The sequence below is a fragment of the Scyliorhinus torazame genome, chromosome 19, assembly GCF_047496885.1.
Source record: "Scyliorhinus torazame isolate Kashiwa2021f chromosome 19, sScyTor2.1, whole genome shotgun sequence".
Lineage (NCBI taxonomy): Eukaryota > Metazoa > Chordata > Chondrichthyes > Carcharhiniformes > Scyliorhinidae > Scyliorhinus > Scyliorhinus torazame.
The window spans coordinates 140791235-140818775 of NC_092725.1; the positions used below are offsets into that span (position 1 = coordinate 140791235).

The following is a 27541-nucleotide window of genomic DNA, read 5'->3' on the forward strand; positions in this document are numbered from 1 at the left end:
TTTTTGAGATGTGGGGATAAAGAAGAGAGAAAAAAGGAGCACAGCACATCTATAAATACTAGTGTTTGTTAGTACAGAGGAAATGACCTGCGAGTACTAGATTTCTGACATGTTACGAAGAATGAAACTACTGTCACAATGAAATACGGTACATTTCATTAATTGGATCTAAAACGCAAACAGGAAAAGTATTGACATGGATGAAAATTGGCCATAAACCTGAGATTAGTAATGCATGTTTGTAGATTAGAAGATATTTAATGCTAGAACAGCGCTTTTAAAAAAATGTCTATTTATTGGGATTTTTAATTTTTTGCAAAAAAATTCACATGAAACAAACAAAAGTAGAAAGTTGCAGGGGGCCAATGGATCGGTGGTGACTCCCGTTAATTAGATGGAGATTGGGCTTAAGTGGTGATTATTGGTTTATCACCATGCTATGGCGGGATTCTGATCTCGCCAATAGGAGTGGGCCGGTTAGATCAAAGATCGGCACCCGGTGCGGTTCTCGATTTTGGCCTCTCCCCCGATTTTAAAGCCTTGTGGCACTCTCGCTTAAGCCCAACACAAGCCATTAAATCGCACCCGATACATGACCTACATATTAACAGACCGTACTCAACCAGCCCATGCAAAACCTTTAAAATGTCTACTGGTTGATGTGATTCGGCAATTAGGCAACACTTGCTGAACAATCCTGAGTATGGCAACAGCTACATTAACGACTAATTTAAGATAATCAGTCAAGCTCGTATTGTGGCTCATTTATACTTCCGAAAGTGACACACATTCATAAGCAGGGACCCACTCTCTGCAGAAAGGAATATGTTCAAGCCTTGTGCCTTTTTGAATTACCTGGGAGCTTGGGGAGTCTCTATTTCCCTTTTGCTTTCTCTCTGGTAACACCTTGAGCAGAGCTGCCTTGCCAACTAATCAGCATCCTTCCCTCCTGTTGTATAAATTGTGAGCATTTGAAATTTGTCCTGAATAGAGCAAGATGAAAAGCTTCGGCAACATGTCTCCTTTTTCAGCAGTATTCAAATACATATTTCTGTTCAGTGGCATAAAAAGGTTACCTTTGACAGAACATGCATCACATATAATAATTGTTTTTTAAGTTGTGGACTTTCTCTATTTTAAAACACAGCTGCTACCGGCCTCACCCTCCGGCATCTTCTACAACAATGGACAGAACTTCAGAAAAAACAGGCATGAGCAGCCCATTGTCATCAACAAAGGAATACATTCAGGAGGTGGAATTTCCAATTCCGTGATTTCCCACTTTTCAAACAGAAACATTACATTTAGGTAAATAAAAAGGATTAGGCAATAACCTGAAGCATGGGTATTAATTTGTTTTAATAACAACCATATTTTTTGGTTTCTTCTCATTCAAACCGCCCCCGCCCACCCCCCGGTGGCTAACCTCTGCAGCTCTGGATGTTCCTGCAAGCTTTACCAGATTTTAAATCAAATGATGTTTGGAGCTAGGCTATGCATTGGAAAGAGGATGTTAATTCTAATTTACAATTATTAAAGTCCAGATTTTGAACATCTTATTTCTCGATTGAGTTTTGATTTTGTCACGCGTACAGAGGTACAGTTAAAAGTACTGTTCTGTGTACAGTCCAGACAGATCGTTCCATACGTGAAAAAACATAGGATGTGGATAAATACACAATGTAAATACATAGGCACAGGCGAGCATAAGGAGTGCAGTACTACTCAGTAGAGATGTGTGGAGAGATCAGTTCAGTCCATAAGAGGTTCATACAGGATTCTGGTAACAGCGGGAAAGAAGCTGTTTTTGAACCTGTCAGTGCGTGTTCTCAGACTTTTGTATCTCCTGCCCGATGGAAGAAGTTGGAAGAGAGGATAACTCGGGCGGGAGGGGTCTTTGATTATGCTGCCCGCTTTCCAAAGGCAGCAGGAGCTGCAGACAGAGGCAATAGATGGGAGGCGAGTTCACGTGATGGACTGGGCTGTGTTCACAACTCTGTAGATTCTTATGGTCTTGGACCGAGCAGTTGCCAAACCAGGCTTGATGCAGCCTGATAGGAGTAAATGTCAAACATGCCAGATTTCCTTAGTTTCCTATAGCCTATTGTACTTTCTTGGTCGTAGCGTTGACATGGGTGCACCAGATCAGATTGTTGGTGATGTGCACACCTAGGAATTTGAATCCGTCAGCCATCTCCACCTCGGCACCATTGATGCAGACAGGAGTGTAGACGATACTTTGCTTCCTGAAGTCAACGACTAGCTCTTTCATTTTGCTGACATTGAGGAAGAGATTGTTGTCGTTACACCATGCCACTAGGTTCTCTTTCTCCCTCCTGTACTCTGATTCATCGTTGTTCGAGATCTGACCCACTACAGTTGTGTCATTAACAAATATGTAGATGGAGTTGGAGTCAAATGTTGCCACGCAGCCCTGTGTGTGTATAGGGAGTATAGTAGGGGGCTAAGTACGCAGCCTTGAGGAAGCAAAGATCACAATAATGGAGACTGGCCTTTCTTTAAAGGGAACCCTGAATGAAGGAATAGGCAAACTCTCAAAAGTCAACATTAATAGCTGGAGGAACCTCAAATCTACTGGAAATGCACATACACGTTAGTAGTTGTAGTTTAAGTGAATTTTATTAGTCACATTTATGGCTTCCTTAACAACATATTTGTAATCTTGAGTATTTAGTGAATCTGATTTTATAAAATAAAACAAATTCATAATATTATTTTTATGCCATTCTGCACTTGAATTTCCTCTTACAATCATTAACTTGCATTCATTCTTTCGTTTTACTTTTGATCCTTGAATGATAGAAGCAGACCTTGCCATCTCATGTGTAAGTGCTTCTCCCACTTGTTAACTAAAGAAACAAATACAAGACCTACAATTATGCTCATACCCTGGTTATCCACAGAGAATAGTTTATGTGGTATCAGTGTTAGGGAGATGTATAGACAGGAGACCAGAATGTGGCCTGAGGATGCAAGTGGGCTATTTCACAAACTAACTCATAATACAACTTAGACACAGCAAACAAATTAATGGAAGGGAAACTTTATTCACAGAATTGAAATACTTTCAATATGAGTATATTTGTGGAAGTAAAAATAAGTTTGCTTAGGAATTGGCTTCCACAGTGGAGGCAGTAACCCTCAATTAATTTAAGATACCTGGATCTGCACCTGAAGTGCTGCAACCTGTATTGCGCTGGAAGGTGGGATTAGAATGAGCAGCCAGTTTTTTCAGCTGGCGCAGATACGATGGCCTGAATGGCATCTTCCTGTGCTGTAGCATTTCTATAGTTCTACATGAGCGATTAACACTTCCCGTCATACAAGATGTTTTATCTGAACGTCCGTTACTGCCATAAGATTTTTGACAGTCTGTACAGTGCCAACCTAATAACTCCTTATAAACCGATGTCTTTTTCTGCAGGTCACGCTGCAACCTGCAAATGCAGCAGCTTTTTTACAGATTCTTTGTACTGTAAAATGCTATCTTCTGTTTCCCCAACATTTTTAATATCCACCACCGACGTCTTGTAATTGTGGACTTCTGGGGAGTTGATTACTTCTTCCTTTGAAACCGATACATTTTCAGCTTCGTTCATTCTGAAGATTGTGTGCAAGACATTTTTTTCAGATTGACTGTTCTCCCAAATATATTCATCCATGTCAGCTTCGGTTTTGTCCGATTCCCACGCTTCAGTTTTCTGGGAAGAAGAAAGACAGGACAGCAGATGGCGTGATTGCTTTTTGTACAAGGCAAATTAGTTGTTGAGAATTGGAGGCCATGGGCAGATTCTGAGAAGCAACGTTTTTCCATATCACCTAAATAATTTTAGTTGCCCGAGCATAAACATACATGGTGGAATGGCTAACCAAAAACTCAACCGGCCGATTTTCATTTCTATGATTTATTTTACTGCCAGGCCCATCTCATGATAATTAAAATTAATGCACAACGACTTTAAAAAAATGTCTGGTTTTCAGATAGCCAGATGTGAGACACTGTAGCTGTACTCTAAAAAGACATGGAGTGGAGTTGGCATTTTTATACTTTTAAAGAAAGTGTGACTGTGATGACCATCTCCACCCAGCATCATAGAGCAATAATCCATTGAATCACATGTAAAGAATGATTACAGGGATGTGTGACACAAAGTCATCATCTTCAACAGAGAAGGTGGAAGGGGTATATTGAGAAAATAATCTTACAAAACCACTTGGGGGCAGCATAAACTCTGTAAGCAAACCCGAATAGACAAGTCGCTTTAGTGACTCAAGACTTAGTGTTGGGATTGAATTCAGATTTGTAATTTATTGCTTTTTTTCTTAAATCAGCAACTCCACACCTCCACCCCTCAAATACATATCCATTAAATGCCACATATATTAGGTAATCATTCTGCCACTTTTGCTGTACAATGTGATTTTAACTTTGCGGCTGGACAAAGTAACATTGTGGATGGGACTTAGAACCATAGAACCACTAGAGTGCATTAGGTCATTGGGAGGTCACTAGGAGCCCATCAAGTCTGTACAGACATGCACCCTACCAAACCCCCCGCCCTATCCCCCATCATCTTTGGCCCGTGGGAGGAAACCAGAGCACCTGGAGGTAATCCACTCAGACACGGGGAGAATGTTCAAACTCCACACAGACAGTCATCCAAGACCGGAATTTAACCCAGGTCCATGATGCAGCAGTGCTAACCTGTGCCACCCATATCTTCCCACATCTGTGCTTACTTATGGCCAGTTTTTCTGTTCATCAAAATGAATGAAGTGAAAGTGCAAGCAGACAGGTGAAAAAAAAAATCACAACCCACAATTTTAGCTGTGTTTCTATCGGACTCAAGGATGCAGCAGTGCAATAGCCCTTCAGAATGGGCATCTGCTATTTCTTTCTATATAACGTAATCTTAGTACCATAGAGAGCATTCAGACCAATCAATAGATTTATAGGCACGTCATAAGATTTAAGCAGTCTTTCAGATTTTTTGAGAAAGGTGTTTCAACTAGGCTCTTTGAGCATATTTTAAAAATTGTTTGAGTTGATAATTGCCCATATAAATGTGCATGCCTTTCTGCCCTAACAAGTATTGTACAATTCACCCCAGGCAATGCAACAAGGTACCTGTTGGCTGTGAACTACATACTACACCCGTGCTACAAGATGGGTAATATAGTGTAACTGCAGCCTGACTTTCAGTTTGCTGAAAGATATGGGGCAAAAAAGGTGAAAATTACAAGACTGTCAAAACACACTAGTCTCAGTTTCCCCAAGTCCAAGTAATTGTCACGCTAGCAGGACATTATAAACTTGAACAAATCGAATGCCTTATTTAAAAAGAACACTTGCTCTTTAAGATTGCTGCCACAGGTCACATGATCTTTGGAACTGTAGGCTCGTCAGGCTTCTGGAAGCTTCTAAAGGTGGATCACGATGGGTTATACATGGGACAATATCCTTGACAAATATTGCATCTTCCTATTTTGGGACTTACCCTAAAATAACAAGAACTACAAGTCCTCAGACTTTGTCTCCAGATCTGCCAGGTAACAAAGGAGTGATGATGAAACGGATTATGCACAAGGATATACTATGGACCTCTATCTACATCAGCATTCATATTTTTAAATGAGCAACCTTCAAAATTATGCCAGATAAACAGGGTAATCATGCTGCCACTTTCTGCAGTGCAATAAAATAGTTTTAACTTTGCAGCTAGACTCAAATAACACTGGCGATGGTTCTGACCACGGGAGATGGAAGTTATTTTGTTACTATGAACAGACATGGATTGCTTTCCATGGTGTTTCCAATGGCTAGTCATCACATGACTGAAATTCTTGGATTTTTGAAAGCCTTTTATTATAGAGTCCTGCTTGTTTTGCAGCACTTGGCTGAAATATCAACACAAGACGCAGCAGTGCGGGATCCAGGTCAAACATCTGGCCTTTACAGTGCTTAATATTTAACGTTTCCTTGAATCTGTTCTGAAAGGTTCCATGTTCGCCTGGAAAAGGAAAAGGGTCCTCAGGCTACACAAATTACCAAGGCTGTCTACACTACCCTTTGCACACCCTATTCTGAAGATACTACATGGGATACTGTCTTCAGCTTTTGGCCTCATTTGAACTTCAACTTAAGAGTGGAAAAGCTCCCCCTCTCACTGTAATCGCACAATCACGTAAAACGTTAACTATTCTGTGAAGTCTTAATATTCTGTAGAAGTGAACCCCCCTTTCTCTTACTGTATCCTTCTTATTTGTTTGGACTGAGTTGAAGTAGCAATAATCCTTTCTGGGAAAAGTGTGAAAGAATGAATAATGCTCCTTTTTAAAAATCCACAAATGTTTGCTGCTGGTAACTTTGAAAAAAGTGACCGCACAAAAACAGGGGTTTGGGAACACATCAGCTTTGTCACAATTGAACTGATAGTGGGCTCAAGGGAAGAATAATTGCATTTTTTTCTGTTTGATTATCTCCTCTGTCCACGACATAATGAAAATCTATATTGGAAACAATCTCCGTTTAAAAAAGAAATTCAAATTTCCAGTTAATAGTTGAAAGTAAGGTTTCGCATTTGAAGACAAGACAAAAAGCACAACTGACTAAACACTCTTTGTAGGAAACTTCAAACCACAAAACAAGACCTTCCCGCTTTTAGTTTAGCACAGCCAAAGATATACACAGATATACATTACACTGTGCTTTAAGTGAACGTAATGTGGGCAGCACGGTAGCACAGTGGTTAGCACGGTTGCTTCACAGCTCCAGGTTCCCATGTTCGATTCCTGGCTTGGGTCACCGTCTGTGCGGAGTCTGCACTTCCTCCCCGTGTGTGCGTGGGTTTCCTCCGGGGGCACCGGTTTCCTCCCACAGTCCAAAGATGTGCAGGTTAGGCGGATTGGCCATGATAAATTGCCCCGAGTGTCCAAACAAAGGTTAGGTAGGGTTACTGGGTATTGGGTTAAGGTGGAGGCATGGGCTTACGTAGGGTGCTCTTTCCAAGGGCCAGTGCAGACACGATGGGCTGAATGGCCTCCTTCTGCACTGTAAATTCTATGATATGCCTCTCCTCTCTGTAATGTACACGCTAACATAATGGAAGTTAAAAGGTCAACTTCACAAATCAATAAAAAAATGGCCTCACTTCAAATTAGTTCTTGTAACTAACCTGACTTTGTGAAATAAATAAGTATAGCAATGTTATCGAGTATATCTACTTTGAAACTTCAGATATTGCTTGTATCAATTCAGAATTTACACCATTTGACATTAAAATGAAGCCTATATTTTTCAAGAGAAAAAACAATTTAGTTTTCTGAAATTTGAATATTTCCTAATATTGATTATTGCATTGAATGGAACATCACAAAGCAAGCTATTCTCCTATGGAACGCAATGTGGCAGGATTCTCATCTCACTGTGTGAAGAAAAAGTGTAAAGTTACACTCACTACAGCATGTTGGTATTTCGTTAACTAGGATTCAAGGATTATGATTGTACAGATTCTTATTAGACAGCTTACTACAATAACTAATGTCTAAATAGTGCAATTATTTAACAGTACTCATGCTCATGAAAGTGTAACAGACAGGTGCAGCTCCTGGAACAATATGTTTCAGCTCATCTTTAAGCTAGTGGAAAGAGATTGCATTGACTATGGAAAATCAAATATGTCACAGTAATCATTAAAGTTTCATAAAAATCATTCACAATTAGAACTGATTGACACCTCCATTAACTATTGATATTAGATCTGAAAGGTAACAGAAAGGCAGCCATTTAACCAAAGACTTTCCTGTGTATTCAGAATACAACACACACAACATGAAAATATCGGATGACCTGGTCTCCCCATCTAAGTAACATTATAGTCAAAAGAATGAAGGGTTTGTCTACCATTAATAAACAAGTCATCTCCTAATCTTTCACCATTAGTACTCCGCTGGCATTGAAAGTTTCCACCTGCCACCAGGTTAATGGCTTTTCTTATCAGTAATAAAAGATTACAGTGTTCAAGCACTGACAGCAATGGACCTTGAAAGTGTAGTGACAATGAACTTAGAAGCACATCATTACAGGGGGGGAAAGACCCACTTGCATTCCAGGTGCTTGGTAAGCCTGGGACCTTTGGTATTTAACATCACGGTGTTCTAGCACAAATATATTGCAGAGTGTCATTCTTTTAAGTAGCTAAGCTAGAATTTCAAGATAATAATTAGTAATAGCCACTTTTTTGCATTAAACACAAGGATTTCCTACAATTTTCTGAAAGGAAACAAAGAAATTATTAGCTCAACGTGTCAAAAGTTGATCAGTTCTTCAAAATAAGTACACTTACCCATGATTCATGGTACAAAACAGTGAGCAAATACATGGCATAATCATAATTCTGTCGCCGCAGTGGGCATCTGAAAGAAAAATATTCAATATCTGTAACCTACACGTGGTATTAAAGTTGCTTAAAAACGAGTTAAGCTACTCTTTCCAATCACAAGTTTCTAAAGCTATCAAAAGCATACCGAAATATGTTGCACATCGTTCCTCGGTAAGTGGGGTGGGGGCAGACCCACAGCAATGTGGTTGACTCTTAACTGCCTTCTGAAATGGCCGAGCAAGTCACTCTGTTGTATCACGACCGCCAAAAAGTCTACAAAGGCGAATGAAACTGGTCGAATCACCCGGCATTGAACCGGGTACCGGAAATAACACACCTAGCCTGGCCAAACCTCAAGGTCCTCCTTACTATCAGGGGGTTTCGGCAAGCAACAGCCTGACATAGTCATACCTTGGAATTATAATCCCGTCACTGCCATCACCATCCAACAAGAGGTGGCGGGTGGCACAGTGGTATACAGTCGGAATGAGGTTGCCCAGGGAGTTCTCAACATAGACTCTGGAGCACCATATTGAATAGTAATTGGTAGAAGCACTGAGGGTGGCAAGGGCACGGAATGTACTCTGGGTGGAGCATTCCAATGACCATCACCAAGAGTGACTTGGCAGCACCACAAATGGGCAAGCTGACCAAGCCCTAATGCACACAGCTGCTGGTCAGTGGTGAAGCAATCAACAAGTGCGAAAAAAACTACTTGATCTAGTCCTCACCAAGCGGCCTGCCGCAGGGTGCATCCGTCCATGAAACTAAAAATAATAATTTATCCACTTTGTCATCGCTCAAATTTCCCTCTCTATTTCTGTGGCATTACTTTGGATTTCCATCTTGGTTTCTGAATTCTTCATGTACAAATTATTCAAAATAAAACTCGGATGCAGTAACAGGATAGATGAAATATGCAAAAAAATACCAAGTGTTGCTATGAAGAAATGAGTAACTGCAATGCACTTTAAACTGTACAGCATCACACAAGTTTATTACTGTGGGGGGTTTGGGGGGGGGGGGGGAGGAAACTGCAGCACTTTGCGAATTTGCCATGAGATACTTAGCTTTCTTGCTTCATAATGAAGTCAGTGCCTAATTGGCATGATGACCTTAATTGCATTTATAACTGACATCTGCTTCATGTTACTGTACCTGTCTGTCGTAATGGTAAGCGTATCTGTATCTTTGTTGTATCGATTTCCTACAAGTTTAATGAATTTCTTCCTGGCATGGTCATCCAAATTCAGATGCGGAAGTCTAATCTTCAAAATACATAAAGAAAATGTAGACAAGTTAAATCGAAATATTAGATCAGAATGATACAGGTGTACAATCTGTAACCTAGATAATAAACTTATCTTTCTTACAAGTGACTGAACAACATAATTCCCTGGTTTAACCACTTGGCAAGAACCCTTCCATTGTTTAATAATGCATCAAAATAATAAACCTCAAGTTAAAGCATTACCAGAACCATTATAAAGGTTATTGAGCCTCAACTCAATTTTACTGACACATTTTAAGATAGTCATCAAAGTATGTATAATCACTGCAACAAAATATATCTGATGGCAAATGACTGGTTTGGGAGAGAGGAGTCCTTAGAATATGAAGAGGGAACAGGACACAAAAATCGCCCCACTTTGACGATGGCAAGGAAAGTAAAATTCTGGATTTCAGCTTCTCCACGTTCACAATTCACAATCCATCATATTCAGAGGTCTGATCTACTCGCACTGACATAAAACAAAATACAGCAGTCTATTTCCGATAACAAAAGTTGCAATTCACAAAAATCACTGTATGGTCATCACTCTGCTCCTTCCTTCATATAAAGAATGATAGGCATGTTTCCAAAGAATGAGCTCCTGACAGTACTTAAAATAAAAAAATGGGGAGAGAAGAGAGAATGAAAGAAAGGAAAAATTGGGCCAGGGAGAGGTGGCAGGGAGGGGAACGAAATCTGCAGGGTGGTGGTGGGGGGAGTGGCCAATTGTTTGGCTGGGCAGAAGATGGGTGGTTGTTTTCCGTGAATTCACTATGAGCAATGCAATCACATACACACTAGTAGGGATTTGTCAGGGCTGCAGCTTTGGGAGGTTGCACCTTCCTGTGGAGTGTACGGAGAACCTCTGTGACACTTGATCGCACAAAAATAAGGTACCCGACTACTTTTTTGGTTCACAGAATCCCTAGAGTGCAGAGGAGGCCATTCGGCCCATCAGGTCTGCACCCACCCTCCGAAAGAGCACCCCCACCTCGGCCCACTCCCCTGCCCGATCACCATAACTCCACCTAACCTGCACATCTTTGGACTGTGGGAGGAAACCGGAGCACCAAAAGGAAACACGCAGACAATGGGAGACACGTGGAAACGGCTCCCTCATTGTTGCCAATAGCTGCAGATCTGTTTGCATTTTAAGGAAAAGCTATGTGGCGCTTTAATAAACATTCATTCATTCATGAGGAGTCTCCCAGCCCCAGGTGGATTCCTTCGCTGCCTGCAGGTTAAGATGAGGGAAGAAAAAGGACAAATTCTGATGGGATAATTAACAAGATTAGCTTTAACTTGGTTTCCGGAGAAGGTAGCGTTAAAACTGACCCTCCCAAATCGCAAATAATGCGAGCAAGCTTTTCCAATATACTTGAACCATTTCTGCCATATTTCAAATGTGAACTGCAAGTGCTAAGGACTCTGAAACCCTTTGCAAGCACTTGGCTATCTGAATTTGTTGAATATTTTTGTTCAATACCTCTGGTGCACAATCTAATCAAAGGCAAAATCAGTCTCCTTATTCTGAGGCTGCAATCCTTAGTTCCAGGCTCCCCAACCATGGAAATAAAACTCCCACTATCTACCCTGTCAAGCCCCTTAAGAATTGTATATATTTCAATGCGGTTCCCCCTCATTTGTCTAAACTCCAGAGAGAATACAGGCCTTGAGCCTCAATGGGCAATCCCCCTCAACGCATGAATCAGTGTAACGAACCTATGCTGCACTCCTTCTCAGACATGTCTGTCCTTCCTGAGGAAAGGAGACAAAACCTGTACACAATACTCTAGATGCTGTCCCACCAGTAGTAGAATTATCTAGAACTGCCCTAAAAGTGCAAAGAGGTGTCTTAAAATTGTGTTTGACAACCTGGTTGAATTCTGGGGAAAATAAATGAATCACTTCCAAGAACTCGGAGGGCTATAACAATGTATTGGGGATTTTTCAGCAGCATCTAGTTACAATTAATGGCTAGACCTACATCAGGCAAAAAAAATTTTTTTTTTTTTTTTTACAGGATGTGGGCATTGCTGACTAGGCCATCATTTATTGTCCATCCCTAATTGCCCTTCAGAAAGTGGTGGTGAGCTGCCTTCTTGAACCACTGCAGTCCCGGAGGTGTGCGAACACCCAAGGTGCCATTAGGGAGGGAATTCCAGGATTTTGACCAGACGGCAGTAAGGAATGGTGATATATTTCCAAGTCAGGGTGGTGAGTGATTTGGAGGGGAACCTCCAGGGGGGTGGGGTTCCCAGGCTGCTCGTCCTTCTAGATGGTAGGGGCGTGGATTTGGAAGGTGCTGCCCAAGGAGCCTGGTCGAGCTCGTGCAGTGCATCATGTAGATGGTACACACGGCTGTCATTGTTCGTCAGTGTTGGAAGGAGTAAATGCTTGTGGAAAAGAGTGTCTAGCTTTTTGAGTGTTGTTGGAGCTGCACTCATCCAAGCAAGTGGAGTGTCGCTGAGTTTGAATTGAGGGTTATGGGGCTGGATTCTGTGTCGGTGCGATTCTCCGTTTCGCTGGCAGCGCACTCACACCTACGGATTTCCTGACGGCGTGGGGGTACCCATAATGGGAAACCCCATTTGCCAGCTGGCGGGATGGAGGATTCTGCTGCCGGCGGGATGCACTGCACCAGAAAACGGGTGCGGCGGGACGGAGAATCCCGCCCAGGATATCTGGCCAAGCTAAATATCAAGGACGATCTAAAGAAAAAACACTGTATAGTATCTGGTTGCTGCTGGCAAGGGCCTGTACAGACTCATCATGCTGAATATCCATGCTGGATAGTCAATCAGTCCAACTGGATTTGCATTTTCAGACCATTTAAGTTATCCGTGCTGTTGCTGCACACCACAATGTTGGTTTCAGTGGACCAGCCACCAGTGCCCCACACCCTTCTCAGGTGTTGCATCTTGTAATATAGAACCAGTTAGTTTATACACTCCACCTTTGCACTACTTTAAGATGCTCCTTAAAACAAATGTCGCCTTGATCAGGTGAGCCTCCATTTTTTGAACACACCTTTGTGATGGAGTTCGGGCATTTTCTATATTGAAAATGCTACATTTCTCCCAATTCTCTTGTTTTAATTTCCATCTATTTAGCTGGCTTATTAACGTCTACACTTAAAACTGTCCCTTTATCAGCCCATGGTCGGCATTTAATATCAAGTTTCTGTAACCGTTCTGCCTCCAAAACTTTGTTTTCTTTCTTGGACAGCTGTTTCAACCTTCCCTTCACGGTACAAGTTTAAATTCTTCTAAAATACTGCATTTAGTCTGTCTGCAAAGACATCCATATTGCTTGATTCAGCTTCCTCCCCTCTTCTCGTGTCATAGTTGTCATTGTCCTAGGTACCTGAAAATCTCCTCCCTTACACTATCTCCTTTTTAGGTTTAGCCACACATTGATCGGGAGGAGGTGGGCAAATGAAAACAAAGTAGGCTGAACTGGGCCACTTTTCCCAATAACAACCAGTTTCACAGCACAGTTGTTTTAGTCCAAGAAACACAATTCTTTATTAGGAAAATTACTTGCTGTAGCCACCTGAGTTGGCCACTTCCCGACTTAAAATGGAGAACCGCAAAGGCTGAAGGGAAATTCAGCCAACACAGGCAAAGACTAGTAAATACAGAAATCATGTGTATTGAAACCTGTAAGGAACCAGACAGCACTGAAACCAGCAGCCATCTGCATAGTAATGCAGCAGCCATCTGCATAGTAATGAGCGATTCCAGGGCACAATGGCAACAGTTGAGGTGAATAAAGCCAAGCCAGACTCCTCAGCGGCAGCAGGAGCCAAGACAAAGGAAGGCCAACGGACACTTAGGGACCGCCCAACGATCAGGGAACCGCTCCAGCATTGGAGAAATCGATCCAAGTGATCGGAAAGTAGTCCAATCACTTGGAACCAGGTACGGGGTCCGCCCCAAAGGGCGGGAAGCCCCTGGGGACTATAAAGTAAAGCCCCCCAAGTTCAAATCGTCCTTCTTTGGCAGGGCCACTCAGCAACTTGAACCAACCCTTGACAGTGACCTGTCTTGTTGCTTCCAAGCAAGTAAGTCTCAAGTCAACGCTCGCTACGAGATAGGCGCTCCTAGCTACCAGTCCATACCAGCTTTTGAATCCCGCAGACTCAGGACCTGAACGAAAGGCCATTTGTTCCCCTGACCTGGTGGGCCAGTCCGAAGCGAAGTATAGGCCTGTTAGTGATAGAAATAGCCTAGAAAGTAGAGTTTATGCATGAGTAGTGATTTACTGTGTATAATAAATGTGTTTTGATTTGAATCTTACTAATTGGTGTGTTGAGTTATTGATCATTACTTGAACATGAACCTCGTGGCGGTATCATAAAGATACCTGGCGACTCTAGAGCAAAGGTTATAAAACAGAGCCAATTGAACCAACCAAAAGTTAGCAACAATGCACAAGTTGATTTTGTGAGCTGGTAACATCAGGGAAGATCTAATATGTCCTGACAGTATCCATTTCACTGATGAAGTAGTCAAATTGATTTGCTGATATGTGATTACAGTAAATGAGTTCTCTAAAATTCCAAAACTCTCTGTTAAGAGAATTTAGCCACTGCTGCCTCATTACTTACTGACAAGCTGACCACTCTAGCCATGGGGTTGCGGACAGAGGGTCCTGCTGCAACATAATCTGTTGTCTTAATCTCGATGGGGAAGTGATGCCCACATTTCTCATCACTATCGAGTGCTGCTGGCCACTCAGTGCAGAACTCTGAAATCAGATAAATAAATCAAAAGTGAAGCATTTAGTCCACATGGCATTAATAAGGAATCAATATTGCAATGCTAGTTCATGAAGTACAGTTATTCGTGAGGTTTGCACTATATGATTATAACCGAGAATCTCAGCATCATCAATTATACAACTGCTTTAGTATGGATGGTAGATCTCCACTTAGTCTGTGTTAATTTTCTGCACTGGTACTGATGGTACAGAACTGAAACGCAAGCCTACAAGAAAATACTTATTTTTGGTACTAATATGATTGCCATGAGAATTATCTTTACAACAAGAAAGATAGAATCCAGGTTTGATACCAGCCCAAACTAGATAAAACAATTCAGAAAACCTACCCGAAACAAGATTGGAAATCTTATAAACAATAGAAAATTAAAAACATCACACTAGTACAGAGGGGATGTCTTTCTCATGTTTGTGTGAAGGTGCATTGTTGGAAGCTTTGCTTAGCGTTTGAAGAGAGTTGTACATAATGCAGGTATGCTCAATGATGGCAATGGATGCTGAAAGAGATTTTCTGGATCAAAGATTTCTCATCGACTCCTCCCTCTGCGACTGGATCCTGAACTTTCTAACCCACAGGCCATAATCAGTAAAGATAGGCAACAACACCTCCTCCACGATCATCCTCAACACCGGTGCCCCATAAGGCTGTGTCCTCAGCCCCCTTCTATACTCCTTATACACCTATGACTGTGTGGCCAAATTCCCCTCCAACTAGGTTTTCAAATTTGCTGATGACGCCACCGTAGTGGGTCGGATTTCAAACAATGACGAGACAGAGTACAGGAATGAGATAGAGAATCTGGTGAACTGGTGCGACGACAATAATCTCTCCCTCAATGTCAACAAAACGAAGGAGATTGTCATCGACTTCAGGAAGCGTAGTGGAGAACATGCCCCTGTCTACATCAATGGGAACGAAGTAGAAAGGGTCGAGGGCTTCAATTTTTTAGGTGTACAGATCACCAACAGCCTGTCCTGGTCCCCCCATGCCGACACTATAGTTAAGAAAGCCCACCAACGACTCTACTTTCTCAGAAGACTAAGGAAATTTGGCATGTCAGCTACGACCCTCACCAACTTCTACAGATGCACCATAGAAAGCATTCTTTCTGGTTGTATCACAGCTTGGTATGGAGCCTGCTCTACCCAAGACCGCAGGAAACTACAAAAGGTTGTGAATGTAGCCCAGTCCATCACGCAAACCAGCCTCCCATCCATTGACTCTATCTATAATTCCCTCTGCCTCAGAAAGGCAGCCAGCATAATTAAGGACCCCACGCACCCCGGACATACTCTCTTCCACCTTCTTCCGTCAGGAAAAAGATACAAAAGTTTGAGGTCACATACCAACCGACTCAAGAACAGCTTCTTCCCTACTGCCATCATCAGACTTTTGAATGGAACTACCTCGCATTAAGTTGATCTTTTCTTTACACCTTGCTATAACTAGAACATTATATTCTGCAGTCTCTCCTTCCTTCCCTATGTACGGTGTGCATTGTTTGTAAAGCATGCAAGAAACAACACTTTTCACTGTATACTGATACATGTGACAATAATAAATCAAATCAAAAATCATCATGATGAGCACAAACAAACTTCTCAAAATGTTAATTTATACCATAAAACATTGGACACATTTCATTGTCTCCAAACACGAAGACACGGTTGTTTAATTACCACAATGGACAGTCAAATACTTCTGGATTTTTCAAGAACATTTTGACTGTGGATTGCCGTTTGAAAAATATATACACAATGCTAGCTAGAGTATTATTTGCACCATACAGAGAGGTTAAAAAATGTTATATATTGTAAAATAAGTTTTTTAATTAAGTTCTAGCTGATCTTCCATGTCATCACCACAGGTGCCAGTGCAAGGGTGCCCAGGTGGCACTGCCAAGGGTCAGGGCCTGAGGGGGGCCATGCCCATGAAGGGAGGGTAGAGGGGGGGTTTAAAGGTGGAGGGTTTCATGGCAAGTAGGTAGGGACCTCTGGGAAGTTGGGGAGGGAGGTGACGGTCCTGGGAGTGTGGGGGGTGCCTGAAGTGGGGGGGCCCCAGGGACCCCATAGCGGAGTGTTCTCATTTGGGGTGGTGTAGGGTAGTCCATGTATGTGGGGGGATGACATTGCCCATGAGTGGCAGGGAGCCACAAGCCCACTTAGAGTTTGGGGTACCCATTTCAAAATGGTGGCCCGATCGGAGTTCAGCTTCCCAGTGCTGAAAAACATTCTGGACGGGATTCTCTGTCAGCTGACACCAGAATTGGGAAACACGATAGGACGGAGAATCAGTTTTGACGCCAAAATCGTGGCGGGCATTGGTTTCACCTCAACTCATAATTCTCCGGTGCCTCGACAGCGGCGTCAATGCGTTCCAGATCGCATGTACAGTAAATGGCGTTGGCCTATCATTAGCGGTATTCTCCAGGGCCTCCGCGATGCTCTGCCTGCACTGGGTCGAATTCCCGATGGCGAATTCACTTGTGCTTTTAAAAATTGTGAAACAGGTGCTGTGGCTGCTGAGGAAGAGGAGGGGGCTTACGGAAAGTGTCCAACATCGCCATAGTTTGCTGACAGTCATGCCGTTGGACGGGGGGCTTCTGCCAGGGCCGGGGAGGGAGTAGCCGGGGGTGGGTGGGGGGGGGGGGGGGGGGGGGGTGGACGGACTGTGGGGTCGGGGTGGATGGGCATGGAACACCATTGAGCACAACCAGTGCCATCTTGTTGGCTGGGATGAGTGTGTGTGGGCATTGTAATCTGTAAATGCAGCCGCAGCTTGTCAGCCACCCAAGTGTCAATCACGGACCCGGTGAATTCCGCACCGTTTCTCATTGGAATCGATTACGTTCCATGTGGCACTGGTGCTAACCCCTTCACGGTCACTGAATCGGTCCAGGTAGGGCACCAGTTTTGCTGTCGTGGAAGTCCATGAATCCTGCCCCGGTGTCAACACTTAGTCTCGGGAACGGAGAATCCTGGCCTTTAAGTGTGGGCTAAACCAGTGAGAAACTCCCCAGGGCCCAAAATAGTGACTAAGTGTCGTTTGATAGCAGTGGGGAACTCACCAGCAGAGCTGGCGGGAAACTCACTGAAAAACCTGCCACAAATTAACTTTGCATTTCCCCATTAAATTCCGTCCATATAGTCTTAAATGGGCGGCACAGTAGCACAGTTGTTAGCACTGTTGCTTCAGGGACCCGGGTTCAATTCCTGGCTTGGTCACAGTCTGTTCTCCCCCTGTCTGCGTGGGTTTCCTCGAGGTGCTCCGGTTTCCTTCCAGAAGTCCCAAAAGACGTGCTTGTTAGGTAATTTGGACATTCTGAATTCTCCCTCTGTGTACCCGAACGGGTGCCGGAATGTGGCAACTAGGGGATTTTCACAGTAACTTCATTGCAGTGTTAATGTAAGCCCACTTGTGACAATAATAAAAGATCATTAGTTTAAAGTTCAACGCCCTCAGACATTAACAAGATTCCTTCGCTCTGCTTTAACCAAGTCAAATTTTCTAGTGTCCTTTTAAAATAAATTCGATCAACCCTTTGAACATAATAAAACGGACTCTTTGTTGGAACGTTTAGTGTTGTGGTTCTGTAATCTCTTTCACAATCCTCCTTTCTTCAACGTGGGCTCTATCCTTACCAGCCATCAGTGGGTGGCAGTGGCGTTAGTGGTGTAGTGATATTGTCGCTAGACTCATAATCCAGAGACCCGGTTCCAATCCCAACACGGCAGATGGTGAAATTTGAATTCACTAAAAAAATCTGGAATTAAAAGTCTAATGATGACCATGAAACCATTGTCGATTGTTGCACAAATCCATCTGGTTCGCTAATGTCCTTTAGGAAAGGAAATCTGCCACCCTTAACAGGTCTGGTCTATATTTTTAAAAAATTGCTTATTGTCACAAGTAGGCTTTCAATTAAGTTACTGTGAAAAGCCCCAAGTCACCACATTCCGGCGCCTGTTCGGGGAGGCTGGTACGGAAATTGAACCGTGCTGCTGGCCTGCCTTGGTCTGCTTTGAAAAGCCAGTGTGCTAAACCAGCCCCTGTATGTGACAGACCCACAGCAATGTGGTTGACTGTTAAATGCCCTGAGATGGGCAATGAATGCTGGTCCAGCCAATGACACCCACATCCCAAAAACGAAAAAAACCCCTCAAATGCAGCCCTTTTCTTCTGTTTGACATCGCAGTGCCTGTTATGGTTCCTCCCCCCTGCCAAATCGTTTGGTCTCACTCTGAATCTGCAGCAGTGAGGCCTTTGGGTCCATGCCTCAAGCTCGTACCTGACTTCAAATAAGGTTTGCCATGGGGCAGGGGTCCAGTTTAAAAAGGTCACATGGGCTAACCACCACGCAGAATTCAGCACAACTTCACCCCCTGCCCACAAACTCCAGGGCATTGTTTTGCTTTGAATTATAAGAGACAGTTTTAAACGTTATAAAAATTCCACAACAGCTACCAGTGATCATTTCGCAATCACTAGACAACCCAAAGTACTTTACAGCCAATGAGGTACTTTTGATGTGAAGTCACCACTGAAATATAGGAAACAAGGCAGTTAATCTCCACTCAGCAAATCCCACAAACAGTAACGTGACAATTGCCAGATAGTCTGTTTTTGTGATGCTGTTGAGGGCCAAATATTGGCCAGGATGCCAGTGATGACTCCCCTTCTTCAAAATATTGCCATTGGATCTTATACATATACCTGAAGAGTGCAGGACAGGCCGCAGTTTAACATCACAGATGCAAGAAGACATCTCGGACTGCGTAGTGCTCCCTCAATATTGCACAACATTTTTGTGCTGCCCTGCTGTGGAATTTGAATCCTCAACACTCTGCCTCAACCATGGGTACTAAAATTTAGCTATGCCTATGTGTGGCAGCCGACTGTAAAAGTGGCATGCAACTGTAAGATGCATTTCATCGTGGAGTAAGATGTAATAAGAATCAATTGTAAAGCATACTTTAGAACCATCCTCCATCAATGATTGGCTCAGCAAGTCTTGTGACCTACCTTTTAAAGCTGTGCAATGTCTTTTTATCGCAGGTGGCGTGAGATGCAAGAAATTTGGGATCTGAAACAAATTTATCAACAATTTAACCCTTTATTATCCATTTTCTTAGCTGTAAATTGATAGGTTGGTAGGCAGTAATGATATCCTCAGCAAGATCAGTGACATTATGCAGCCTACATACGAATACATAACGTCAACAATATTAACACAGCAACTTGGAGCGCAGGTAAAATGAATCAAGAGTTTATTACAAGCTCAAGCTGTATTATCGGTATACCTCAGATCTAGTAATGTAGTTACCAGACATTGTCACAATGATGTTATAGGTACTTGTGTGATATTACTCTTTAATTTCATCAGTTGATCAAACAAATATTGAACTGTTTAAAAAGGACATTTAAAATCAAGCAAAGACACTAACTTAAGATGGCTGCCACAAGTCAGGTGAAATCTGTTACTCACAAGTTAACCAGTTTTTTGGAAGGTTCAATATGGAATACAATTAAGACATGCCCAGACATCCTCCGACAGAATTTGAAGCCTGCTGATGTCAAGAGCTATTTCAAAGGATGAACTGAAACTGTATTGCTTCTTACATATGCATTTCCATAAAGCTACCTCTCAAGTGGAGACAGAAAGTCTACCGAGATAATAGCTACATGGAAAAGCGTTTTTCCTATCTCATCAAGATGGATAACGAATCATTTGGAGTTAACGATTGGGACATTAAGTCATCTAATTAGCTAGACCATAGGTTAACAGCCACAGTCCGTCCAGACTTGAGCTAATTAATTATCTTCTGAAATTCTGAAATCAATGTGGGGAGAGGTCATGTGACTGAAGTAACCATTTCTGAATGTATTTTTATTACAACACTCGAGCTGCAAGCAGTCTGGCAGAATCCTCTAATGGAGCAGTAATACTCTCCATCTCCCTTCTCCCCCAAGTTTCAAGACCGTCCTTCAATCAGTGTTTAAACCACAGAGAATTTCCATCGAAAGGAACATCACGTGCAAAAAATCATTGATTTTTGGTAAAAGATGATTAAACTGTCAAGAAATTTAGGTTTGCATGGGTTCAACTCAACTGGATGTCTCTTTGTCAAAGCTAGAGAAAACTGGAAATAGGATCCGATTTATACCATTGTGGGTGGGTGGAGTGGGGGGGGTTGGAGCAGTGGGGCTGGATCGAGGGCCCAGCGATGGGTGGAGATTGACAAAGATGTCGTGGACAGAAAGAGAATGTAAATGGTGATGATCAAGGCTAAGAAGGGTGCGGATAGTGGCACATTTAAGAGGTCAGAATGTGTTAATGGCTGAACAAAGGTAAGGAGTGTGTTAAAGGACAACTAGGAACAGGGAACAGATAGCCCTAGTTTTTTTTGGGGGGGGGAAACGACAATGGCGAGGGAAAACGATCGATGGACAAAATGAAAATAGAAATGGCGTGAAGGTGAAGGAGAGTTCAGTCAGAAGTTGTGCCAGCTTTGATAAAGAGTCATCCAGACTCGAAACATTAGCTCGCTTCTCTCTCTCCACAGATGCTGTCAGACCTGCTGAGATTGTCCAGTATTTTCTGTTTTTGTTTCTGATTCCAGCATCCTCAGTAATTTGCCTTTATCTCAGGTATATTACTGAGATGCCTTCATGCTGTTCTTGGATATCAGAGTCAGGAGAATAAACCACACTATGAACGTCCATTCTTATCTATCCCCCTCATCACCTTATAAACCTCTATTAAGTTGCCTCTCATCCTCCTCTGCTCCAAAGAGAAAAGCCCTAGCTCCCTCAACCTTTCCTCATAAGACCTATCCTGCAAACATGGCAGCATCCTGGTAAATCTCCTTTGCACCCTTTCCAATGCTTCCACATCCTTCCTATAATGAGGTGACCAGAACTGCACACAATACTCCAAATGTGGTCTCACCAGGTCATGTACAGTTGCAGCATAACCCCGTGGCTCATAAACTCAAGCCCCCTGTTAATCAACGCTAAAACACTATCGGCCTTCTTCACGGCTCTATCCACTTGAGTGGCAACCTTCAGAGATCTGTGGACATGAACCCCAAGATCTCTCTGTTCCTCCACATTCCTCAGAATCCTGCCGTTGACCCTGTAATCCGCATTCAAATTTTTTCTACCAAAATGAATCACCTTGCACTTATCAGGGTTAAACTCCATCTGCCATTTTTCGGCCCAGCTCTGCATCCTATCAATGTCTCTTTGCAGCCTACAACAGCCCTCCACCTCATCCACTACTCGACCAATCTTGGTGTCATCAGCACATTTACTGACCCACCCTTCAGCCCCCTCCTTCAAGTCGTTGATAAACATCACAAATAGCAGAGGACCCAGCACTGATCCCTGTGGTACACCGCTGGTAACTGGTCTCCAGTCTGAAAATTTTCCATCCACCACCACCCTCTGTCTTCTATGTGATAGCCAGTTACTTATCCAATTGGCAAAATTTCCCTCTATCCCACACCTCCTTACTTTCTTCATAAGCCGACCATGGGGAACCTTATCAAACGCCTTACTAAAATCCATGTATACGACATCAACAGCTCTACCTTCATCTACATACTTAGTTACCTCCTCAAAGAATTCAATCAAATTTGTGAGGCAAGACTTACCCTTCACGGATCTGTGTTGACTATCCCGGATTAAGCTCCATCTTTCCAAATGGTCATAAATCCTATCCTTCAGGACCTTTTCCATTAACTTACCGACCACCGAAGTAAGACTAACCGGCCTATAATTGCCAGGGTCATTCCTATTCCCTTTCTTGAACAGAGGAACATTCGCCACTCTCCAGTCCTCTGGCACTACCCCCTATTTCCTCGAGTGGATGTAGCTGTTACACGGGGGCATAACTATAAGGTTCAGGGTGGGAGATATAGGAGGGATGTCCGAGGTTGGTTCTTTACTCAGAGAGTGGTTAGGGTGTAGAATGGACTGCCTGCTGTGATAGTGGAGTCAGACACTTTAGGAACTTTCAAGCGGTTATTGGATAGGCACATGGAGCACACCAGAATGACAGGGAGTGGGCTAGCTTGACCTTGGTTTCGGACAATGCTCGGTACAACATCGAGGGCCAAATGGCATGTTCTGTGCTGTACTGTTCTATGTTCTATTCTTACTTACCTTTATTAGCTCTAGATTTCCTATTTTGTCTGGCGGGACTCCTCTTTTTACTGGATAGCCCATGCGAATAGGAAGAGGTACAACAGAAGATTTAAATGCTGCCGCAGTTGGGTACACATTGCGCCAATTCTGGTCCACTTCCATCTTTTCAGTCCTTGGAGGTACAGGCTAAAATGTAAAATTACATTTATCTTTAAAAAAATGATTTGGTTTCCTGCATTAGTACTTTTACTGATCGAGTTCTGAAAGAATAAAACTTCAAATGTGATATTTCATCAGTATCACCAAATGCAGTGAGCAAAATAATCAATTTTTTTCATTCTCAGGATGTGAATGTTGCTGATAAGGTCAGCATTGGGAAGACGGTGATGTTGGGCTGACCTCTTGAACAAGGCAATCTATGTAGTGAAAGTGCTCCCACAATACTGTTCGGTCAGCAGTTTCAGGAGAGACAAGGAAGAAACATGTCCAAGGCAGAATGGTGTGTGGCTTGGCTGGGATCTTGGAGGTGAGCTATTCCCATTCTACCTTGGCCTTGAAGCTACAGAGAGCCATGAACGCCACCCAGTCCATCATGCGAACCCGCTTCCCATCCATTGACTCTGTCCACACCCCCCGCTGCCTGGGGAAAGCGAGCAGCATAATCAAAGACCGCTCCCACCCAGCTTACTCACTCTTCCAACTTTTTCCATCAATTAGGAAATACAAAACTCAGAGCACGCACGAACAGATTCAAAAACAGCTTTATCCCCGTTGTCACCAGACTCCTAAACGACCCTCTTAAGGACTGATCTGATCTCTTCACACATCTTCTCTACTGAGTAGTACTACACTCCTGTATGCTTCACCCGATGCCGGTGTCTATGTATTTATATTGTGTATTTTGTATTTGCCCTATTATGTATTTTCTTTTCATGTATGGAATGATCTGTCTGAGCTGTACGCAGAACAATACTTTTCACTGTCCCTCGGTACACGTGACAATAAACAAATCCAAATCTAAAGTACTGGAGGTTCACATGTTTTGGAGGAGCTGCCAAAGAAGGTGAATCCCATAGATAGTACACACTGTGGCCACACTACGCTAGCAGTAAAGGAAATGGCCACTTCGATTACTGCTTTGTCCTGGAAGGTTTCGAGCCTCATGTTGTTGTAGCTTCACCCGTCCACAAATGTGAAAATTATTCTATCACACTCATGGCTTATGCATGAAAGATTTGAGTGGCTTTGGGAAGTCAAGCACTTGACACAGAATACCTAACCGTCGACCTGCTCTAATAGCGATATTTGTGAATGGTACTGTCCATATTATCAGTAGGCGAGGTAAAAAATAATACTTTCAATAACAATTATCAAAAATCTGTTATTCTGTGTTGTCTTCAGGGAATAGTCAAGATTCTGAAAGTACTGTGCAATTGTCTCTCACTTTGTGGAACATTGTACGATTTTTATACATGGCTTAATAATTACCTCTCGCCTTTGTTTTTCTTTTGGAGATGCTCTCCTGCCTCTCGTCGCAGCTGAAGAAATAAAACATCCAATAAAGTGAAACTAGAATGACATAGTAAGTGACTCTTTTTTATATACATTTCAAACATAAAGTCCAAAGATGTGCAGGTCAGGTGGATTGGCCATGCTAAATTGCCCTTGTGTCCATAAAGTTTAGGTGGGGTTACTGGGAAAGGGTGGAGGTGTGGGCTTAAGTAGGGTGCACTTTCCACGATCCAGTGCAGACTCGATGGGCCGAATGGCCTCGTTCTGCACTATAAATTCTATGGTTCTATGATAATACAACGTGTTCTTTGAAACTACAAGCAAAATGAAAAGGGAGCGAGGGAAGACATGAAAATGAAAAAACAACAACAAATTCTTCCATAAATATTTTGGTTGATTACTTGGACATTTAAGGTTTGACCAAAAAATGTAACTTTCCACAGTCTTCATTCTATGTATATATATGTTATATTCTCCTGTAGGACACACGATACCCAGTCATTGGTGCAAGTTAGCCAATGTCTATCGATACCAGTCCCCAGCCTGGATAAATGGGGAGAGCATCCTGCCATCTGCCGCATCCCAAAAAATAATTATGGCTGATGTGGAGGGTGATCAAACACATTCCCCCCAGTCGGTGGTCTGAATGGCTGCTTCGTGGTGCGGAGTGACGCCAGCAGCGAGGGTTCAACTCCCGCACCTGTATATTGTCATTTTTCAAAATCACACTATTTATAATATCCTTTCTTTCAATTTCAGTCCTAGCATGGATTGGTATTGCTGGATGGTCTGTTTCTTCACCGTATTTCCTATTTCAAGTGCATTGCTTCACCCATCTCCTCACTGATCTCCCATCAGTCATACCTTTGAACATTCCATCACCCAATTAATGCCATCCTGAACTATGCAACTATTTTCATCACTACCCAAATTATCAAACTTTAGGTGGTAAGTGGATCAAAAATCAGACATGGTTTTTTTTTCAAATGACAATATATTTTAGGGGGTTATATGACCCACGCTGAAAATTAATTCAGCTCAGGAACTCAGTTAGCTATATGAATTTATCTATCAGCTGTACCACGCAATCCTGGTTACATCACACACCATTCTCATAGAATCCCTGCAGTGCAGAAGGAGGCCATTCAGCCTATCGAATCTGCACCGAACATCTGAAAGAGCACCCTACCAAGGCCTACAACCCTCAACCTATCCCCATAAACCAGTAATCCCACCTAACCTTTTGGACACCACGGGGCCAATCCACCTTGGTATCCAAGGGAGCGTGCTTCAACGACTACCGACCGGTGGTCCTGACGTCTGTTATCATGAAATGCTTTGAGCGGCAAGTCATGAGACGGATCAACGCCAGCCTCCCAGACAGTCTCGATTCGTTGACGTTCACCTAATGGCCCAACCAGTCCACAGCAGATGCTATCTCACTGGCTCTACAATCAACACTCGAACATTTCGACAACATGGACACCTATGTAAGACTGCTGTTCATGGCTACAGCTCCGCCTTCAACACCATCATCCCGACAAGGCTAATAACCAAACTCTGCAATCTTGGACTTGACCCCTCCCTGTGCAGCTGGATCCTGGACTTCCTCACCAACAGACCGCAATCTGTCAGGATAGGCAGCAGCACCTCCTCCACAATAGTTCTCAACACCGGGGCCCCACAAGGATGTGTGCTCAGTCCTCTACTGTACTCCCTATACACACACGATTGTGTGGCAATATTTAACTCAATTTGATCCATAAGTTTGCGGATGAAAAGGCGCCGGAATGTGGCGACTAGGCGCTTTTCACAGTAACTTCATTGCAGTGTTAATGTAAGCCTACTTGTAACAATAAAGATTATTAAAGATACGATTGTAGTGGGTTGCATCTCAAACAACTATGAATCAGACAACAGAAGGGAGATAGATCACCTGATTGCCTGTACCGAAATCAACCCCTCTCTAAATGTCTGCAAGACACACAACCCCCCCATCTACATCAATGGTTCCGAAGTGGAGATGGTCGATAGCTTTAAGTTCCTGGGAGTCACCATCACCAAGTCTGTCCTGGTCCACTCACATTGATGCAACAGTCAAGAAAGCCCAATAACGTCTCTACTTCCTACAGAAGTTAAAGAAATTCAGCACGTCTGCATCGACTCTCACAAACTTCTACAGATGTGCCACAGAGAGGATCCTATCCGGCTGCATCACAGCTTGGTATGGCAACTGCTCGGCCCAAGATCGCAAGAAACTGCAGAGTGTGGTGAACTCAGCTCAATTCACCACACAGGCTTGCCACCTTTCATTGATTCTGTATACACTTCCCTCTGCCTCAGAAAGGCATTGTGAGAGACCCATGTCACCCAGGATTTGCCCTCTTCCAGATCCTTCCATCAGGCAGAAGATACAGAAGTCTGAAGACCTGCACATCCAGACACAGCTTCTTCCCCATAGCTGCAAGACTCCTCAACTACTCCCCCTCGGACTGATTTGTTCCCTGTAAGAACACTATTCATGACGCCCCATGCTGCACTTGCTCATGTATTTGCTTTTGTGACCCTTGTTCCGCACTGTAACCAATCACTGCTTGTTGATGTACCATTTGTCAATGTTATCTGTTGATTATCCTTTTTGTCCACTATGTACGTACTGTGTACGATCCCATGGCCGCAGAAAAATCCTTTTCACTGTACTTCAGTACGTGACAATAAAACAATCACCGAACACGCACATCTTTGAACTGTGTGAGGAAACCTATGTAGACATGGAGAGAACGCGTCCCGGTCAGCGGGGGACCCCGGGCCCTGGTCAGCGGGAGACCCCCTGGTCCCGGTCAGCGGGAGACCCCCGGTCCCGGTCAGCGGGAGACCCCCGGTCCCGGTCAGCGGGAGACCCCTGGCCAGCGGGAGACCCCCGGTCCCGGTCAGCGGGAGAGTCCCGGTCAGCGGGAAACCCCTGGCCAGCGGGAGACCCCCGGTCCCGGTCAGCGGGAGACCCCCGGTCCCGGTCAGCGGGAGACCCCCGGTCCCGGTCAGCGGGAGACCCCTGGCCAGCGGGAGACCCCCGGTCCCGGTCAGCGGGAGACCCCCGGTCCCGGCCAGCGGGAGACCCCCGGTCCCGGTCAGCGGGAAACCCCTGGCCAGCGGGAGACCCCCGGTCCCGGCCAGCGGGAGACCCCCGGTCCCGGTCCTCCCATTACCTTCGGTCGTTGCAACAGAGGTGGGTGAAAGTGGCGTAGAATAAAAAGCGGCGCCTGCCAGACGGGGATTCACGCGGTTCCGCACCGCTAACGATCTCCAAATACATCTCCTCACCGCCATGATCGACTCCTCCAGTAGCCCACAATGCACTGTGCGCTGCAGACACCCCGACTCCTCCAATAGCCCACAGTGCACTGGGCGCTGAGGCCACCG

At 43.7% G+C, this 27541-nt stretch overlaps 1 protein-coding gene across 1 annotated transcript; it reads right to left on the minus strand.

Moving 5' to 3' along the window:
* Window positions 1–3048: 3048 nt before the first annotated feature.
* Window positions 3049–27485, minus strand: mrps35 (mitochondrial ribosomal protein S35). Its single transcript, XM_072485333.1, has 8 exons — window positions 27328–27485; window positions 24098–24147; window positions 22628–22795; window positions 19484–19544; window positions 14288–14427; window positions 9561–9670; window positions 8367–8436; window positions 3049–3722 (listed from the first exon to the last, which is right to left on the minus strand). The coding sequence occupies exons 1-8, from the start codon at window positions 27446–27448 to the stop codon at window positions 3447–3449; spliced, it is 996 nt and encodes a 331-aa protein (XP_072341434.1). The 5' UTR covers window positions 27449–27485; the 3' UTR covers window positions 3049–3446.
* Window positions 27486–27541: the final 56 nt, after the last annotated feature.